General features: G+C 50.6%; 4 protein-coding genes and 1 non-coding gene across 5 annotated transcripts; 1 reads left to right on the top strand and 4 right to left on the bottom strand.

Annotated features, from left to right (window-relative positions):
* Positions 1-3,815: 3,815 nt before the first annotated feature.
* V8C40DRAFT_260629 (methyl transferase) lies at positions 3,816-5,204 on the top strand (the record flags this gene model as incomplete). The annotated part of the gene is made up of 6 exons (XM_083219166.1): positions 3,816-4,028; positions 4,091-4,242; positions 4,303-4,359; positions 4,422-4,571; positions 4,623-5,045; positions 5,111-5,204. The coding sequence occupies 6 exons, from the start codon at positions 3,816-3,818 to the stop codon at positions 5,202-5,204; spliced, it is 1,089 nt and encodes a 362-aa protein (XP_083079313.1).
* Positions 5,205-7,441: 2,237 nt separating this feature from the next.
* V8C40DRAFT_260628 (ATP synthase subunit g) lies at positions 7,442-8,155 on the bottom strand (the record flags this gene model as incomplete). Its single annotated transcript, XM_083219165.1, has 3 exons — positions 7,442-7,673; positions 7,732-7,816; positions 7,882-8,155. The coding sequence occupies 3 exons, from the start codon at positions 8,153-8,155 to the stop codon at positions 7,442-7,444; spliced, it is 591 nt and encodes a 196-aa protein (XP_083079312.1).
* Positions 8,156-8,845: 690 nt separating this feature from the next.
* On the bottom strand, positions 8,846-10,336 carry V8C40DRAFT_13087 (NAD(P)-dependent alcohol dehydrogenase). Its single transcript, XM_083211055.1, has 2 exons — positions 10,041-10,336; positions 8,846-9,960 (listed from the first exon to the last, which is right to left on the bottom strand). Exons 1-2 carry the CDS (start codon positions 10,238-10,240, stop codon positions 9,027-9,029), a joined length of 1,134 nt encoding a protein of 377 aa, XP_083079311.1. The 5' UTR covers positions 10,241-10,336; the 3' UTR covers positions 8,846-9,026.
* Positions 10,337-11,604: 1,268 nt separating this feature from the next.
* On the bottom strand, positions 11,605-11,686 carry V8C40DRAFT_t8. Its single transcript has one exon. It is a non-coding gene; the product is annotated as a tRNA-Gly (tRNA).
* Positions 11,687-12,950: 1,264 nt separating this feature from the next.
* Positions 12,951-13,196, bottom strand: V8C40DRAFT_260626 (uncharacterized protein; the record flags this gene model as incomplete). The annotated part of the gene is made up of 2 exons (XM_083219164.1): positions 12,951-13,049; positions 13,104-13,196. The coding sequence occupies 2 exons, from the start codon at positions 13,194-13,196 to the stop codon at positions 12,951-12,953; spliced, it is 192 nt and encodes a 63-aa protein (XP_083079310.1).
* Between the last annotated feature and the right edge of the window lie 814 nt (positions 13,197-14,010).

Below are 14,010 nucleotides of genomic sequence, written 5' to 3'. Positions count from 1 at the left end.
TACGTAGGATTGGGCAAAGGACAAGAAAAAGGATCCCCAGGGCCTTGGGCAGGGGACGATTGCGAATGGGTACAGAGTACGGTCCAGTAGGTAACTTAGGAGGTATATACACACCCGCGCCACTTTCACGGCCGGTGAAAGTACACGAGCCACTGGGGAGTCCAGGTATCGGGTACTCACTGCGGTCCCGGTGGATGTTCGAGTGCTCGTACCGGTACACGCGCTGGCAGGTGGGCCGCCGCCTGGGCGTGGGGAACGGGGCCGTGGGGCGGTCGCAAAGTTTGAAGTGCGGCTGGGAGGATTTGGAGTGGCTTCCGGCGCTGCGGAATGATGGGTGGATGGGCTGGGCAAGCGAGAACTAGAATCAGAACTAGAATGAGAACCAGAAACAAGAACTGAACTGACACGTATAATTTCAAGGCAGATTCGAGGTGGGTTGTAATGAAAGGGAAACGTGAGGGTGTGGTGAAGGGCAGCTGCAGTGGCCCAGGACCTGCAGGAATATGCGCACTTACGGAGCCGGCGATGCAGACGCCACTAGTCGAATCAGCGTTGGCGCCTCGTCCAGCGGCGTTGAAAGAGGCAATCGATCAAGGCCCTGTGCTGTATGTAATGTAATGTAATGTGCCGTAATGGATGTCCATATGCGTGTCAGGTATCTAGACTAGGTATGAGCACGTCGTGGTGTGTGCCTTACTGAGTAAGATCCATCGATTATCACTATCAAAATCGACCACGGTAAGCAAAGCAAAGCATTGATGCGAGACGCAGCCAAGCACGTACAGTGTACGGCAAGACAACGATGCTGCATCCATCGGCCTGCGTGGCGAGCGAGTTGCGCGAGTGTGTGTGTCTTGTATCAATATCATTTGCTGCATATCCATGCAAGGACGTCGAGCGTCCAACACAGTGGCCGGGGGATGGCCTGGCGTTGGGGCTGTTGTTGGCTGTTGGTCATCAACGCATTTGCTGAGCTGGGCTGCTTTGTACAAGTACGTTGCACTCTGTGCTGTACTACCTCCCGCCTGGGCTCGGTGCATTGCTAGCACGTTCCTCGAGCACCAGACATTAACCACTTACCTACCTAGGAGTACTCGTACATGCTAACCAGTCTCGATGCTGGAAGTGCCACGGTGCTTGATGTGTCTGGTGTCTGGTGTCTGGTGTCTTGTCTGTCGATTGCATTGACGCTGATGTCATGCCACGGAATGCTCCCGTCTTTCCAGGCCCTTCGGCAGACCACCGGGACAGCCGCCACAGTCCCGCGATCCCATCCCATACGCCCATCATCCTGCCGGCATGAGCAAAACCCGCTGGCATGGGAGTTTCCCCCGGCTGCTGCGGAGGATTAAGGCCGAGTAATGTGAGAGCACAGTCGAGACAAGCACTACAAGTACAAGGCCATGGCAGTGGCTAGAGCGGCCCGAGAAAAGATGAGATGGACTGCGGCAGTGGCCAGTTGACTGGGAGGGCCGCACGGGACGGACTTAGTGCAGGGATAGACGGCTTCAACAGCTTCTCAGTGAATGTACCGATACCAGCAGCACCACCGCTGCCCGTAGCGGTACACCCGCCGCATGTACCAACTGGAAAGTAAGCCAGGCCAGGCCCGGCGCCTGCATCTGGATCCACGCGCCACACCACCTAATTGCTTTCCTGGTAACACTGGGACCGCTGCCCATGTCCTGACTTTCATACTGGTCTGTTCTGTTTCTGTCTGGCGCTGGCCCTCGCCTTGCCCAGCTCTTTTTTCTGCTCTGCTCTGTTTTGCTTCGTCCCGTCAACCTCCATGCCCATGCCCGTGCCCGTGCTTGAGCGAGAGAGCGAATGCGAGAGCGAGTGCTGGAACCAGAGCCCTGAATCGCCAGCCAGCCTCTCAACCGCCGCCTTTCACCATCACCAACCCCCGCCAAACCAAGCCAAACCAGCCCAGACACCACACCAGACAGGGAAGACCAAGGAAGACTGAAGAAGAGCCGCCCTGGGCCACCAAAAACCTGCCCACCGCGTCTTCGTCTAGCCTCCCTCCACTCTGGCTTCGGAGCTCTTTTGCTCTAGCGCCAAACCGCTCCAGCAAATCATCTTGTGTCTGTCGAGGCATTCAGACCGTTGTTATTCGCACTCCTTTGCTTTGCCTTGCCGTCCCAGCTTCTCGGGATACCATTTGCCATTTCGCCTCTTTTTCTCTCCTTCTTTCTCTCTCTCAGTCCCCTTCTGTCGCTCACTCTCTGCTTCCCCCATCTCTCTCGCTGTGTCTCTTCTCCCTTGTTTTACCCACCACGCCAGACACACCGGGCTCGGCACAATCGCTCCCGTGCTTCCTCTCGCGCCGTTGCTGTCTCAATTATACCTACACCATACGCCTCTCTGCCCTGTGTTGGTAGCCCGTCGACCCAAGAGCGACTGAAGGGGGGGAAAACCGAAGCCAAAATTTCACTAGAGCCCTGGCTTCGTCGTTGCTTGCTAGTAGGGGAGGCAGGCCATTCATCCCGGGCTCGCGTCAACCCACCAAACCCCAAAGAGCCCTAGAACCTCGCGACACTCGCCATTGACCCAACGGCTCACAACGACCATCTGTCGATTCTCAATTCGGCCTCCGTCGACTCGGCCAAACCCTCCTCTCTGGTCCACTCCGGGCCCGAGTTTCGCGCCAGTCTTAAAGGGCTAGCCGTCCTCCCCCCCTCTCCTGTTCCTGCTTGCCGAACGACAGATCCCGACCTCAACCTGGGAGTCGTGATACTTTCGATACCGCTCTTCTCCGCTCTCTTCAACGTCATTCGCTTGTGTCTTACAACGGAGCTGCTACGCCGTTAAAAGACCTTTCCATTTCCTCCTCGACTTGCATCACTGTTTATCTTTACCCCCCCTTACTTGTCACTGCTTCTCGTTATTACGACCTGGTGACAAAAGGTGGCTGAGGTCATTGGAGCTGAGATACATGTACTCGAGCTCATCCAAGGAGCCCCGTCAGAGTCCAGCCCAGCGGCTTCCTAAAACACATCACGAACGAACATCGAATCATCGCTTAATCTAACCTCCAACATCTGCACGGCGCACTCTCGTGATACATACACCGGCATCCGTGTCACGTCGTTGGGATTTTAACCACTTGAATTTCTTCATGTAAGTCGCTATCTATCTTTGTTATAAGTCTGGTTGCCCTACTCCCGCCCGCCTGCCGGCTCGGCTCTATTTCCCTTTGATTTATTTGTCCATCCTGTCTCACCATCGTCATGTGTGTGAAAAGGCGCCGTGCATGCTATTTGTGTCCGGCCCGGACGTGAGTTGCTGTGCCCAGCCGACATGACTTCCTCCTTGGTAGCCAATCATAGCATATACGACCGTTCACTGCGTTTTCTTATCATTGAATCACCTTGCCATTTTCCCTTTAAGTGCGAAGCCTTTCCCCAATCTATGTCTTCACGGCTTCTCTTTTCCTGCATCATTTTAAAACTTTCTACTTCGTCCTGCCGACAGCTAGGTGACGGCTGAGATTTCACACATTTCCTTGCTTATTCTTTTTTCCTCCTCTCTATTTTTTGGTACGACCTGAAGCTTTAGTATGCTCATCAGGGGATGTCTCAAGTCTTCTTCACAATTACTTTCCCTTTTCCAATAATGATCTGTTGCTAATGATTCGTTGTAGCTGGATAATATTTCGATTGGTCGACTTATTACATTTCCCTGTAGATTACCCATTTCTCTTTCCTGGACCCTGGATCGATTGCCTGGATCTCGCCAACTCCATTCCCGGACCTGGATCGCCGCTCCCGTAGCCCCCCGTGATCTCCCAAAGGACTCATCACACGGTCGCCATGTCGCTCAACGCTCGAAATGGGTGTGTTCCACCCTCCCCAGCTATTGTTGCTCCGCCTTCGCCCAACGCAAGTCTGCGACTAACTGTTGGGGATCCGGCCAGTGAGCCGCCAAGTCAACCTGCAGAGCGAGTTCTTCAGGCCGGATTTTGGGAGCACGGCCGCTTTTATGGTTCTTGGAAGCCCGGGAAGTACCTCTTCCCCATTGACAAGGTTTGTTTTTGTTTCTGCTTCAAGTCAGTACCCCGCGTATTGATTCTGACAACATCATTTAGGAGGAGCTCAATAGACTAGACATCTTTCACAAATTCTTCATGGTGGCAAGAGAAGATCGCATCTCCGAGGCTCCCTTGGACAAAGAAGGGCAGCCAAGGATTATGGATCTCGGAACCGGTACAGGCATCTGGGCATTCAACTTAGTAGAAGAGTAAGTCTCAACAATTGCATCAGTCTAACTCGACTAAATTGCCGTGCTCACAATATCCAGCTTCGCCCAGGATGCCCAAGTCCTGGCCGTCGATCTCAACCAGATTCAGCCAGCTCTGTAAGTTGCGATCCAAAAAAAAAAAACCTTACTTTTCCCGGGCTCTAACGCATTGTCAACAGCATTCCCCGCGGTGTGACTACTATGCAGTTTGACATTGAGGAGCCTTCATGGGAGCCACTGCTTCGAGACTGCGACTTGATTCATCTTCGACTGCTCTACGGTAGTATAAAGGACAGTAACTGGCCTGCTATTTATCACAAAGTCTTTGAGTAAGTAGCTGCTATGCCCCGCGACTTGTTTACATCTAACGAGTAGTGTAGGCACTTGGTCCCTGGGGGATTTATCGAGCACATAGAGGTAGACTGGACACCACAGTGGGAGGATGATAATATCCCTACGCATTCGGCTCTGCGCGAGTGGGCTCACCTGTTCCAGCGTGCCATGCGCCGCTACCAACGAAACGTCACAGTCTCATGTGAAGTCGCCCGAGACAATATGGAAGCCGCTGGTTTCACTGACTTTACTGAGACCTCGATGCGGTGCTACGTGAATCCGTGGTCTCCCGAGCGCCACACCCGGGAAACTGCTCGCTGGTTCAATCTCGCCCTCAGTCTAGGCCTCGAGGCCATGAGCATGATGCCTATGATTGATAAACTCGGCATGACAAAAGAAGACATTCAAGACCTCTGCAACAGAGTCAAGAAGGAGATTTGCATTCTGCGCTACCACGCCTACTGCACTCTGTAAGCTATCGCCCCCATGACCCATCAAAATGTTTTTGGCAGAGTCGTTATTAATCCTCATGCAGACACATCTGGACAGCCAGGAAACCTGGTGGACGACCCCTGCCACCCCCTCTGCAAGCGTCACAGCCGCCTGTACCGTCGCCGACAAGTGCCTAGAGAAGCTACTTGCAAAGCTGGAACTGCCACTTCGGATATGGCCCGTTATCGACGCCACGAAGGGTCAATTATTCATCATCATCATACAGAAGTATAGACCAAAAGTCTATATGAGATTTGCAAGGGCTCAAAACCCTTGACAACATCATCTTCCGGCCAAGACAGCCGCCAGATGTCACGATATTAAGAGCATTCTTCTGATTGATGGCACAGTGATTTCGCGAAAATTTAGCGTTTTGGGGTTAGCAGCCTAGAGTTGATATGATACCTCTTGCACATTTACAACGTTTCCCCTTTTTGCCTAGATGTCTTGAGGAGGGAAGGGGTCTCGCGGCATTTTCCTTTACGTGTTCGGCCTTTACTTTTCCTTTGAGTGTATGGTATATTTTTATTATGAAAGGGGGGGAGGGGAAAGGGATAATGGTAAAATGTACGGATTTAGACGAATGGGAAACAAAGGTACCGAATGAAACCAATGGACGTAACGCCTGAGAGTGCATCCGTGGCCTTATTGGAAGGGCCATTATGAAGAACTGGGGGGGTGTTACGCAATGGTTGGTGTTACAGGGCAATTGATATGTAGCTTATGCTTTTTGAATGGTAGATTGGATTCCTCGGGTTCGCTGTCCAGAAATGGTGTGATTGATGATGTTGGACGAAGTAGCCTTGACCTGGATTTTTATGTTGTTGGTTGACAGGGGGTGAAGACGAACGAGGCTGTAAGGCGCCAAGATGAACATGGTAGACTGACTACCTGGTGGGATGCTTTACAGCAAAAATCCAGACAAAGAAGCAAAGAAAAAGAAGCACACTTTTTCTCTCCTTGACTCGCAGTTTGACTAGTAACATTTACTTCTACTATTACTATCTACTGTATGACTTTGCATTTACGACATGTACCCAGCTTTTAGACAGAGCAGAGGGGTAAACAATGTTAGGAGATGCGGTTCCCTCCGTATGGGGCAAGGTTCATGTAAACCCGTAGCCTAGCAGATCCGCTAGTTCCACAGAAAGCAGGGGATGGGGATGAACGCAAACCGGGAAGAAAATAGACAAATAAATAGAAGAAGAAGAAATTAAGAAATTGGAAAACGGGAGACTAAGTGAGGGTTTTTGGTGCTACTGATTCAGGGATTTTGTTGGGAATAGGTTTGTTATTTCTAGGTCCATACTCGGGATGAATGAATGAATTGAGCGTTCCTTGGTTCTTTGCTCATTGGAAACAGAAATGAATGTACAGCAAGAAGAGCAAAATGCGGGTTTCTTCGGCTTGCTACAGTCAAAGTCTTGACAGACATGAACCATACTGTACATGTACATGTACATGTCTTCGTCAGGGGTCAAAGAAAGTGACATATCGGCAAGGGGGGATCGCCGTGACCAGGGGGACCCCCAAAAGACTAAACTCCATACATAAGGGTCTTATAACAGCTCACAACATGCGGACAACACATCCCGAGATGAAATGTCTCTCTTGACAAGGCCGGCGAGGAAGAGTTTTGGCCAGTCGGCTCGAGCCCATCAAGCCACGAGGTTGCACCGATGCTACATGCCAGTTGACACAAGGCTGTTGGCCGACAGCCGGCCTTGACGGGGGGAACACAGGGAGATTGGTTCTTGACCATCCGAAGAATTTCGTCATGGATTAAGTTGCTGCTTCTGCTGCTATGGCATCAAGCAAGTCTCTGATGTACATGGTTGTAGCTGGGTGTATGCGTGACAAAGGGGGTGTAACAAAGAAAAAAGATGAAAAAGTCAAAACCAAGTTGCTCACACGTATACACACGAGGCAAAAGAGGGATTCTCCAGATGTCCAAGCCCAAACCTCTTCCTAATCCCTCCCGTCTCTCGCCTCGTCTCGCCCGCCACGCATTCTCTCACTCTTCTTTTTTTCTTCTCTGCCAACCAATTGGTCACACCAGATATCCTTCGCTTCGTCAGTCGGGGTTTGTCACACCCGCCATGTTTTCCTCTATTCCGTTCCTCTTTGTCTATCCGTACATGCCGATTTTCATGTTTTTTTCTTCCTATATGGTATGCGTGTGATATGTGTGTGCTCGCCATCTTTCATCATTCACTCTCCAGGATTTTTTCTTTCTTCCTCTACCTCAGACAGTTTTCATTCTTCGAGCATCAATCAAGCTTGGCCGGGAGGGGCCACGCTTAGGTAATTGATGCCTGTATATTTTTGACCTCCTTTGAAGACATTAAAAGGATTTGGGCATTCGCAGACACATTTAGTGGTGCGAAGCAGTCTCTCCGCGGTAGCCAATCAGCTTGAATCGGCCAATCATCTCGCCAACGGTGAAGAAACCCAGGCACTCAGCGAAGATGACACCACCAGCAACCAGCTGGCCAGGGGTCAGGCTACGGGCCTGCTGGAGGAGGTTCTGGGGAGACTTGAGGATGGCGCCGCTCTGGATGGACTTCCACAGGGACTGGTAGAAGTTCTGGAAGGTGGCAACGGAACTACGGGTCGGATGGTTAGTATCACCACTCGAGCCTGTATAGAAAAGGAGTCGCTTACGGAGGGCTCATCTTCTGGGCGTGGAAGACAATCTTGCTAGTCTCGACGGCAACCTTGCCGTAGTAGACGGCCTGAGGGGTTTGCTCTATAGATAGCAAACACGGGTCAGCAAAATGCGCGGGATTGGGCCATGGCGGTTGCTTCACATACTCTCAACGAAGCTGATGAGCTTGCCGGTGCGTCCACCGACCTTGCCGAGCGCGTTGGTGAGGCCACGAGCAGCTCCGGCAATGGCAGGGCCAGCGGCACCCGCGACGCGCGACAGCCCCTGCGCAGCCTTTGCCTGGTACTCCTTGGCCTTGCCGGCAGCATCTTTGGCGGCTTCGGTGGCCTTGTTGGCGGCAGAGCTCTCGAAGCGGCGGAAGGCAAGCTGGCGCAGGGCCGGCGAGCGGAGCATGGGGCGAGCAAGCGATGAGGGGGCCATGATGGGTTATGGAGCGAAAGTCTGGCGGTTGGACCGGAGAGGGAGAAGGAGGAGAGAGAGAGGAAACCGGGTCGGCTCTAGGGAGAAGCGGCGGGTTTCGAGGAGGCTCGTCTCGGTGGCAGGGAATCGCTGGCCGGGGCGCAATTGATGGCGATTTTTTTGGGTTTTTTGAATTTTGGATCCTCTGTATGAGGGAGAAAAAAAAGCTCGGGAGAATTCGTGAGGTCGCAAAGCCGAAAGGTGTGAAGTGTGGGGGCTTGGCCCGTTTTGGGAAAGCACATCGGAGGCGAGCGCTTGCTGCTTTCCAGTTGTCCAGAGGTCTGGTACATGTACTTACTATCAGGCTTTATGAAGAGGTAAGTATAGGTACTGGTGACTTTTTCTCAATCCTAAGTGCGTGCATGCCTCAAAAAGTTCGTACGATCGATTCTCGCAACACCACCTTCTATTTCTACTTGGCTCTTGACACCACTAATCTTATTAAAGACATAATAGATACTAGGTACTAGACAGCTATTTAGTTGTCTTTATATAGGTTTTTTTTTTTATTAATTTATTTATTCCCAAACACCAACTCTGAGTGATTATTTGATTTGATTCATCTACATTCTCGTTCACCAGGTCATCATCATATTTATGCTTTTTGCATCCCGTCATCCTGGAAGAAGCAAGACCGGGGGGTAAAGGAGAGAAAGGGGAAGAGGGAAAAAAAGAAAAAGGAAAAGAAAAATACTGAAAAACGATACTCCGAGACACAGTCAGCCAACCCGGTATCTGATGCTTGCAAACCCTTTCAGCCGGTCCCTGTTCCCCCCAGTTCTTACGCACGATCCTTCTCTCGCCTCAACATCTACAATGGGCAGCTCAACTCTCAATCCAGGCTCTGAATCATGACCTTAATGGCACCGCTCTTGGGGTCTGCCGACGTCTCAAAGGCCTTGACCGCCTCTTCCAGCGTGAAGCGATGAGTGACAAACTTTGACAGGTCGAGCACGCCGCTCTCAATCAGGCGAATGGCTCGCGGCCATGTGTTGCTGTAGCGGTACTGCAGCTGAATGTCGATCTCTCGCACGCTCGCCCGCATAAAGGGGATGTTGATCTCGTTCTTGCCCACGCCAATCACAAAGACCTTGCCTCCAAACTTGGTGGCCCAGATGGCCGCGGAAATGCTGCTCTCCACGCCGGTGCACTCCATGGTCACGGCCGGTTCGATACCGCCGAAGGAGTCGACAATACCCTTGGCTGTCTCTTCGGCCGACTTGCCGATCTGGATCTGATGTGTGATGACACGGGGGCAGATTTCCTTTGCAAACGCCAGACGGCTCTCAGAGATGTCAGTGATAACCAGCGGACAAGCACCGGCGGCGGCGCAGCAGAGCATCGACACAAGACCGATAGGCCCAGCTCCGCAGACCAGGACGGGATCGCCGAGCTGGACCTTGGCCCTCTGCATGCCAGCCAGGGCCACACTCAGAGGCTCTAGCAGGGCGCCGTTCTCCCAAGACATGTTGCCAATTTTGTGACACCACACAGCGGGGTGGTTGACGTAGCGCCGTAGCAGACCGGGTACCGGTGGTGTGGACAGGAATTCGACCTTTTCGCAGCCGTTGTAGCGGCCCGTGAGGCAGGGCTCACAAGCGTTGCAGATGATGTTGGGCTCAATGGCAACCCGATCGCCAACCTGCAGGCTTGTGACAGTCGGGTGGACGGCAATGACTTCGCCCGCGGACTCGTGGCCGAGGATGTGGTCGCCCTCTACAATCATGGGTCCAATGCACCCGGCGTGCCAGAAGTGGACATCGGATCTAGATGAATTCTTTTTATTAGCTGGCTGCTCCTCTGCGCTTGGGCACCGAACAGGAACAGGTATAGAAATATCACATACCCGCAAATACCGGTGCTACGGACGGCGATGGTCACCTCGCCGGGCTTCAGGTCAGCTCCAGACTTGACGGCATCGGCGCTGGGTTCAGCTTCGCTGATCCAAAGATCATGCTTGGGATTTGTGAATACGCCAATGTTAGGCTTGACTGAGATGGCCGCCCCTCTGGCCTTGGGAACGTCATCAACCGCGGAAGGCGACATGGTGAGCTGTATGCGTGCGAGCGTGTAACGAGGAGCTTGGGAACGTGAAAAGATGCCGGGCTTCAAAACAAACACACAATGTCTACACCGATGGGGAAAGGAGAATCAACAAAGAAGATGCGAGTTTGTATATTTATACTCGCCGTCTCTTCTTCTCCCACTCTTCTTCAGGGTCTAGAATGGCAGTGGCGGCTATAAAAGGTAAGGCATCGACCAATTTCCACCTACAAGAAAGCGTTCTCGTCCCCTCTTCGTCACCCATGCGAAGATGATGTGGGGGTTTATCAGCTTCCCGTACTTGACGCGAGCATCCCCGACTGCTAAATGCTTAGCTGTACGGTATAGTTGCGTATGAAATAAGTGGCTCATGCCCAACGGTCATGTTCTGTTTCTCCAATCCCCCATTCCGGAGCGATATTGGACCCGGAAAATGCCTAAGCGCACTTATAACCACACAAGACGGTCCGGGGCCGTTTAGACGGGTCCGATCCTGACCCGCGCCAATCACGGTGACGAGGGCACGAACAAACCAATCCGCCGCCACATGTGTGGACCGAGAGATTTGGAGTGATCCAGGCAACCTTTTCCGTGGGAGATGTGAGCAGGTGATGACCAGTTGTGCATATGCTGAGAGGTGAACACTTTTAGTTATGACAAACAGGTTTCAATGAGAAACTGTAAAGCTAATACGAATTGGTTTTCTCGCCTGAATGGAGATACCAATGCTAACAAATCCAGTTGCAAAATACGACTTCTTCCTTTACCTATCCTCAACCAAGTTGCCACAATACGACACAGCATGCTAGTTGATCAATTAAAACACCCTTCGGAATAATTCTGGAGAGTCCTAATTCGGCTTCTCGTCACCCTGTTTCTGGCTACCTCCTCTCCCCCACACCTTAATGCATTGCGAAAACTCGAGCTGTGAGTGGTACGGATATATACTCGGTGGATCTACGTTGCTTTTGATTTTAGGCGTGTTCCATTCGTACAGTCCCGTGGTCGCAGCAACGGACGGAGTTGCCCTTGCCTGAGCGTTTTGGGGTCTCGATTAACATGCATGAGCGTCTTTGTATTATTTCGATTTTTATCTCATTAATCTTTTTTTCCTTTTCTCCGTTGGGAAGTGATTCAATGGCAGATACGGAGAGCTCCGTTGTCGGTTCCGTTTAGGCTTTGTTGCGAAAGTGGCTTGACGAAGCTTATCGAACTTTGTGTTAGATGAAATAGCTGCCTGGCTTCCTTAAGAAGAAGAAAAATTACATACACACACATTTCAATGTGTAAAGGCGTAAAGACGTAAAAAAAGAGAAGAAAAAGAAAACAATAGCATCTTGATAATAGATGCAAAAAGTAAATTTCAATGCGTGAACTGGGAATCGAACCCAGGGCTCCCCGACGTTGCTCGGATGGCAACGGAGAATTTTACCACTAAACCATTCACGCTGGTAGTTGTTGAAAGTTTAGTGTCAAAATTAAACTTATGAATTGTAGTCTGCAGAACGAAACCTTCCTGCTCTCCTCACAATGGGTTCGTCCTGTACATTTCCAAAAACAGCTCCCGTTGTAACATCGATAGTATCTGGTGTATCAACTGTGGTACGCATGTCCATTCTCGCAAACATTCATGTTTGTGTTGTTGAGATACACTATATGCAGCAAGCCGCCATCTACAAGGGCAATTGGTGTTATTCATGAACCATCCAAAGAACGATAACCAGGTAATCCCACTTCCACCATACATGTATTCCTGTAAAATCGAGACCTATAACGAGTCCCATGTCTCTTAATTCCTCTTGTAAATACTTCATTCGTGATAGCTTCTGTATAGTAAGGTGGTTACTTTACAAAATAGTACTACTTACTCTACAATGCCAACCTCCAGTGTTCTCGCCCCCTCGCCCCGTCGACTCACATCAATGGACAACGTGAACAACAAACCCGTGATCATGCTCCATGTTGATCACTGGTAAAGCTTCATTCATCTATAGAGCGATCGTCCACGGTTACACAACATCCGTCCCGATCTTCTGCAGCTCCCTGGGCAAACATCTGAAGGCGGCGTCTAACTACAAGCACTTGTATGGCATCAGTCAAGAGTAATACAAGGGAGTAGCTATTCACCACCCCAGCGGCTCGTGAAAGTTTGAGCGATGGAACCGGAGAGCCATTTGTTTATTACTATAGGCATTCACCTTAATAGTAATTGAGAAACATATAGTTGACTTCTTTTAGTAACTACTACTATTACTACTTTCCACTACTATAACTATTTCTCTAGGTACTAGATAGTATCTTCTACTATAGCTACATTTGGTATTCGGGATTATTTGCCACACGAGATGCTGGATAGCAAAGTTGGGTGCTGAATTGGCGTTCCCGTAATACAATCCGTTGAGCAATCAGAAGTGGTCCAATTATTTCTTATTAATTTTGGCCTTGCTCTACCTGTCGTGACAAGGCGATGGTTCTAAAACAATAATCGTTCATTCATTTCCCTTTTTTTTTCTCTGTCCATTGGTACGCCGATCCCACATTTCCCCCAAAAACGCCAATACCCATCGCTCCAAAATATGCTCTCCTCTTCATGTTTCTGCAATGTCCCTGGGTGATCTAACGTCGATTATGTGGCCGCTGTCCGGGTATAAAAATAATGCATTGCCGCCTGTCCTTGACGCTATCTCGATATTCAGAGGTGCTTGGTTGTGCCCTAGTTGCCGACAGAGACGACGACATCGCCTTTGCAGTTGCCGTAGGAGCAACACGCAGATGGATCCAGTTCGCCTCGGAGGATAGCGTCCACCTTGATCTAGAAAAATTGTCAGTAACCAGCATGCAGTTGACAAAAGCATCAAGTTCTTACATCTGGGCACGGGCCTGAGGGACCAACAGGCGCCGACACAACGAGCATGCCTTGCAGGATCGCAAAGCCTGTCCATACAAGTACTGACTTCATGGTGTAGATGGTAAGGAGAAAGAAGAGTCGATGGTATTTGTCTCAAAGTTTCGTGGTTTGGTATTCCGTGACAGAGATTATGCGTTGAAGTCCTGAAGCCCCCGTAGGAGAGATAGATCTTTGGAAAGAAGAAAGAATGAGGAAAGGGGACAGAGGAAACCCCCAAAGGTGATGTCCGAGAATAATCGTGCGCCGTTTCACTCCGTTGACGATCAGGAGCCGAGCAAGTTAAATAAAGTTCGGCAAGAGTTGCGCAGATGGGTTGACAGCGTTGCGGGAGGGGGTGGCGGAAGGAACCTTTGGTCCTAGGTTCTGGGGCTTGTTGCGAGTGAATCGTATGTCTCTATGTTGCTTCTGTTTGTTCAGGTATGTATATACAGATATATCATATACGTCGTTGCAGTCGTTATCAGGCCAAGGCCAATCAGGATGGATTCTATATCCTGAATTGTTGGCTTCTCAGCTCTTCGGCAGCTCTAGAAATGCATGTGACGCCTACCGCAATGCAGGTATGTTCTTGGTAATATCGATCAGCCGTTGCTCCCCCCTTGGTACAACAACGTACTAACCCCCAGCAGTAAGTATATACAAGATCTCCCAAGGTACCTTAGGGAAAGAGGGTAGCAGCCGTTATGGAATGAAGTATCGAATCTGAAGGGGATTGATTGCCGTCGAGCAGGACAAACATGGCGGTTTTGTGCACCGCGGGAGGGAGGGCGGGCGCCATATTAGTGCCTCTCGTACCTTATATCGCCTGTTTCCACTTTCTGTATCTATCTTTGCGTCACGATAACTTGTGCTAAATTCTGCCCCA

Source organism: Trichoderma camerunense (genome assembly GCF_050948025.1).
Source record: "Trichoderma camerunense strain CBS 138272 chromosome Unknown V8C40scaffold_1, whole genome shotgun sequence".
NCBI lineage: Eukaryota > Fungi > Ascomycota > Sordariomycetes > Hypocreales > Hypocreaceae > Trichoderma > Trichoderma camerunense.
The sequence above is the reverse complement of the archived record's forward strand: the minus strand, read 5'-3'. Positions and strand labels throughout refer to the sequence as shown.

Bases quoted from the DNA above. Each gene is read 5' to 3' on its own strand.
- V8C40DRAFT_13087 (XM_083211055.1), bottom strand. From the start codon at position 10,240: ATGTCGCCTTCCGCGGTTGATGACGTTCCCAAGGCCAGAGGGGCGGCC. The intron at 9,961-10,040 runs GTATGTGATATT...GAATTCATCTAG, and splicing joins CGTAGCACCGGTATTTGCGG to ATCCGATGTCCACTTCTGGC.